Source organism: Solanum verrucosum, unplaced genomic scaffold (assembly GCF_900185275.1).
Source record: "Solanum verrucosum unplaced genomic scaffold, falcon-dt-bn FXZP01000226.1, whole genome shotgun sequence".
NCBI classification, from domain to species: Eukaryota; Viridiplantae; Streptophyta; class Magnoliopsida; order Solanales; family Solanaceae; genus Solanum; species Solanum verrucosum.
The window spans coordinates 137,563-141,873 of record NW_026020583.1 but is presented as its reverse complement, the minus strand read 5'-3'; the positions used below and the strand labels follow the sequence as shown (position 1 = coordinate 141,873).

General features: G+C 42.6%; 1 protein-coding gene across 1 annotated transcript; it reads right to left on the bottom strand.

Moving 5' to 3' along the window:
* Positions 1-3,425: 3,425 nt before the first annotated feature.
* Positions 3,426-4,031, bottom strand: LOC125811273 (uncharacterized). The gene is made up of 2 exons (XM_049490780.1): positions 3,869-4,031; positions 3,426-3,820 (listed from the first exon to the last, which is right to left on the bottom strand). The coding sequence occupies exons 1-2, from the start codon at positions 4,029-4,031 to the stop codon at positions 3,426-3,428; spliced, it is 558 nt and encodes a 185-aa protein (XP_049346737.1).
* Between the last annotated feature and the right edge of the window lie 280 nt (positions 4,032-4,311).

Genomic DNA, 4,311 nt, shown 5'->3' with positions numbered 1-4,311 from the left:
TTCCTTTTCTCGAGCTGCCTTCTTTGATGCTGGAAGAGCTTTAGTTTCCTGCTGCCTTTCCTCTTTGGCTAAGTCATCAGCTGTCTCCTCATCAGATTCTCCAGCTTTTTTTTCTCTTGCCGGATTTGATCTTAGAGAGCTCCCCCCAGAACTTATCAAGTGACTGTGTAGATGGTTCCTGAGTGACATCAATGACTCTAGCATGACCGGAGTGGGCACCTGTATTGGCTTTTCAGCCATCTTAGCAATCTGAGTGCGCATCTCGGCCAACTATGCTTTGAACTCTTCAATATCTACTGAACCGGTGGCCTGGAATCGATCCTGAACAAGGTTCTCCAAACCATCTATTTTGTCCTTTAAGATCGATAGCTCCTTTCTCATCTCGTCTTTGATCTTATTTTTCCTAGCTAACACTTTTGTCTCTATTAACTGAGGCATCATGTTGACAATCTGATCGACCAGAGTCCTAGTTTGGCGCTGATTTGCAACTAATTTCTCAAGAAATAGCATAGGCATAGTGACAAAGGTACCTGGGGCTTGGGAGGCTGAAGCTGGATGTGGTGGCACATCTGTGGAGGAAGGCTATGATGACTCTCCCTGTGTTGGGCCTCTATCTGTAGGTGGGATGTCGATTGGAACATGAGGGACAACAAATAATGTACCTACAGCAACAAATTTCGCACAAAATAGATGGTTCGCAACATCTTTGATTTTTGAGAGTTGAATGAGTCTTAATGCATCACACCATCGTCAACCAACCTGTTTTGGGAAATATCTGCTTGTCTACACAATTTCCTTATCAGACAGGGAAACGTAAGTGTGGCTCTCTCATTTAGCACCATGTCTCTCATTTCAGTCGCTATAATCTGTCCCGCATTCACTGGGTAACCAACCATAAAACATGCCGCCAACGAGGCCAGGGAAGGGGACAAAGTGTTATCATTAGTTGTCGGTCGTATTTGTGTCTGGACGAGTACCTACCTAACCTTGGCTGGAAAAGACAGTGAAGCTTTAGTAATGAGTGTTGGAGTTGTGGTAACCCAAACTGCATTTTCCCCATCTATTGTAATCTGCTTTGCAATCCTGCATAAAACCCTCTCTCGAGAGTCTTGTTCTTCCATTGTGGTATCACTGGTCACCTCATGATGTTTGACCTCGAAAAGACCAACTGAAGCTGGTGCAAAGTATTCTGGGCCATGCAACATTTTGTTAATCGAAGCCTCAAAAATGTCTATTGATTTACGCCGAACTATGATTGAGTTGACTGGACCCCAGGTAATAGCCATGTTTTTCTGCCCACATTTCGTGGTCTCCATATCCACAGCAAAATTCATCAAAGTAGCTGCATCAGAGGAATAAAATTCTCTGGTCAGGTGGGTAGAGTACTCTCTAATTGCATTGTCCATCCAGTCGAACTGATGAAGCTGAATATCCTATGGATGTTCAAAAATGCCTTGATATCAGCTATCGCAACCCTAGTCTCAAGCATGATTGCTCGATTCTTGAAGCCTCCAGTTTAGTTCACAATGCCATTGTCAAAGAATTCATTAGACCGGTTGACAGTCCATATGGAGCAATAACATGAAATCAGTTGTGGTCTCAATGCAGGGTTAGGTTCATGAGCGTTCACATACATCACCACGGTATCATCATCGATGATTTCGTCCTCATCCTCTCTATTAACTGCTTCCTCTCGTACTCCAATTTCAGCTTCTGTAATAGCCACAGGTGGAGAGGTAACTGTGTCGTCCTGAGAATCGCTTTCAGATTCAGCACTGCCCCCTGAGTAATCCGCAAATTGGCTACCAGCAGAATCATCAAATTGATTGCAAAGTGATGACGGGGGAAGATTTGTTAGCATTCTTTCTTCTGGGACCCATTGTACCTGAGAAATAGAGAGCTCATTAGTAATCAACACAATCAAATGACGCAATTTTGGGTACTCAAACTTCCCCTGTGTAATATCATCGTGATGCCTTGCATTATGAATGTCGTCACCCAATCTATCATTGAGAAGGGCCACATAATCAAAAGATGAACATAGACTAAGTACAGAAAAAAATAAAAATTTCAAACAAGAGAACTATCGGGAGCTTGCACGGGCCGTGGTATGAACCACGGACCGTGACATCCTTCGGGGAGTTGAAACAAAATCAGTGTGCACAAGGAGTGTTTGACCATTTTACCAAGGGATGTTCACGGACGGCTTTATGGCTCATGGAGTGCACCACGGTCCATGATACTGCCTGTGAACTTTAACTAAGGGATGGGTTGGCTTCAAGTGTGGTCTACGACAAGCTTCACGGCCCGTGGTATCTACCACGATCCATTCAACCTGTCGTAGACTTACACTTTGGGAAATATGTCAGTCACCTTCTTCCCAACATCAAATTTTAGCACTTAACCACCATTTTTACACAAATACAAGATCTTCATATAACTTAATCTTTACTCTAATTCTTAATCAACTAAATTAACTAACCTAAAGTTCACCACCTACCAACAAATTAGACCCTCTTTTATAGACCAACACACAAGAACAACTAAAACCTCCCAATTCGACATACCCACTACAATTTAGTATCAATTAGCAATTAATCATTAGAAGGTCATGCGAAACTCAAGAAAATCAAAGTCATCATACATAGGTGTAGACAAGATTGAAATTACTTGGAAATAGTGACACAGCCGAAATCTGGAAGTAACTTAACACACTTACATAACTGAGCACTTAGGGTTTTGATTCTTGGGTGGATGTAGGATTTATTGATTAATGGTAATAGATTCTACCCTTAGATAGCCGTTATGGAGGAGAAGAGTAGGAAGAAACTGACTCTTTGGCCTTTGGAATCGAATAAATATGTTTCATTCTGAGTAGGGTTACGCACAGGTCGGGTCAGATATGTGTAACACTAGGTTGTAGACTATGGACCGTGAAGTTACCTGTGAAGTGAGTCACGGTCCGTTAGACCATCTGTGCTCCTAACTTAGATCTAACACTTGACAGCGGAAGACCACGGATCGTGAAGTTTCCCGTGAAGGGCATCACGGTCCGTGAACCTGTCCGTGTCTGTGACTTTGAAACTTGGCATTCATACCTGAGGTTCATGAGAGTCTAGACGGTCCTTAAAAACTCTAACAGACCGTGAACCCATTTTTTATGCAATTTCCAGTAGCTTGCGAACTTTTGTACTCAAATTGACGGACCATGAAGTTCCCGTGAAGAGCACCACGGTCCATGAAGTTCATTCTGCACTAGGTCCTGCATTTTTCCACCTTTTCTCTCATGCACACATCAGCACACAGTGACTCTATAAAAACAAAGAAAAATAAGGCAAAAGGGAACATACCTAATAGAATTACATCTTGGGTTGCCTCACAGGCAGCGCACAATTTAACGTCGCGGCGCGACGTTGGGTACTTGATTACTCAAACTTCATCAAGTTTGCACCCAAATATGCCTTGACTCGCTGACCATTGGCTTTGAACCTCTCCCCTTTCTTATTTTCCAGTTCAATAGCACCAGATTGAAAAACCTGTGTGACCTTAAAAGGTCCAAACAATTTAGATCTCAGCTCTCCTAGGAACAGACGAAGTGTGGAGTTGAAAAGTAACACCAAGTCACCAGGAGTGAAGCTTCTTTTCTCAATATGTTTGTCATGATATAACTTAATCATCTCCTTATGCAGTGTTGATCTCTCATAAGCTCTCAGACGGAACTTATCCATCTCATTGATCTGATCCAACCTCAAGTTCGCAGTTTCGCTCCAAGTGAGGTTTAGCTTCTTCAATGCCCAGAGTTCTCTATGCTCAAGCTCAACTGGCAAATGACATGCCTTTCAAAATACCAATTGATATGGAGACATACCAATAGGTGTCTTGAGAGCTGTCTGATATGCCCATAGAGCATCATCCAGCTTCCTTGCCCAATCTGTCCTTTGGGCATTAACTGTCTTGGCCAAGATTACTTTAATCTCCTTATTGGAAACCTCCACTTGTCCACTGGTATGTGGGTGATAAGGTGTTGCCATCTTGTGTTAATTTACCCCATACTTGGTCAGAAGCGCACTGAACACTTTGTTGCAGAAGTGAGAACCACCATCACTGATAATGGCTCTGGGTGTTCCAAACCTTGAGAAAATATTCTTTTTTAGGAAACCAGCAACACTCTTTCCATCGTTGTCAGGTAAAGCAACAACTTCAACCCATTTGGACACATAGTCAACCATAACTAGTATATATTTCTGCCCATATGAACTCACAAAGGGGCACATAAAATTAATACCCCACACATCAAACAATTCAACCTCC